Source organism: Empidonax traillii, unplaced genomic scaffold (assembly GCF_003031625.1).
Source record: "Empidonax traillii isolate 1590-97213 ecotype Southwest subspecies unplaced genomic scaffold, ASM303162v1 scaffold681:size344372, whole genome shotgun sequence".
Classification (NCBI taxonomy): Eukaryota; Metazoa; Chordata; class Aves; order Passeriformes; family Tyrannidae; genus Empidonax; species Empidonax traillii.
The window spans coordinates 336,372-336,905 of record NW_020955874.1 but is presented as its reverse complement, the minus strand read 5'-3'; the positions used below and the strand labels follow the sequence as shown (position 1 = coordinate 336,905).

Sequence of the window (534 nt, the reverse complement as noted above, 5' to 3'; positions counted from 1 at the left end):
AAACCGTTCTAGCCAGCCCCTCCCCCTCCCCGGAAACAAAGAAACCGAAAACCAACCAAAAAAAAAAAATAATAAAATAAAACCAAAATAAAAATAAAATAAAAGGAGAAGACATGACTGGCAGTTGGTCCATTTGTTCGTAAGACCGCGTTTCCTCTTGGTCTGCATTGTTTGTTTTTCTGGTTTTTTAAATTGTCCTCCCATCTTCTTTTTTTTTTTTCCTTTTCCTTTAAAAAAAAAAAAATTCTCTCGGAGTCCTTCATGCCTTTTTTTTTTCTTTACAGCTCCTCAGATGCAATAAAGTCTTCCTCAAATGTACAGTATTTCTTACAATATAAGTTATATGCAATGTTCAGCGTTTTTTATTTTATTTTATTTTATTTTTTTCACAGCACTAGAGATCCTGTCCAATAGGGAATGCAAGTTCTGAATGGCTTATTCACAAATGGTATCCAGATTCAGTGGGTAAGAATACATAGACGCCATAGTGAGTTCCTTTAAAAAGTGGCAAACATCACTTTTTTAAAACTCTCT

General features: G+C 33.7%; 1 protein-coding gene across 1 annotated transcript in view; it reads right to left on the bottom strand.

Moving 5' to 3' along the window:
- Positions 1 to 316: 316 nt before the first annotated feature.
- Positions 317 to 534, bottom strand: part of GATA3 (GATA binding protein 3) — a 29,393-nt gene continuing 29,175 nt past the window's right edge. The window contains exon 7 of the mRNA XM_027899662.1: positions 317 to 495. Within this exon, the coding sequence (XP_027755463.1) occupies positions 440 to 495 (56 nt within the window). The 3' untranslated portion in view covers positions 317 to 439. The remainder of the gene's footprint in view (positions 496 to 534) is intronic.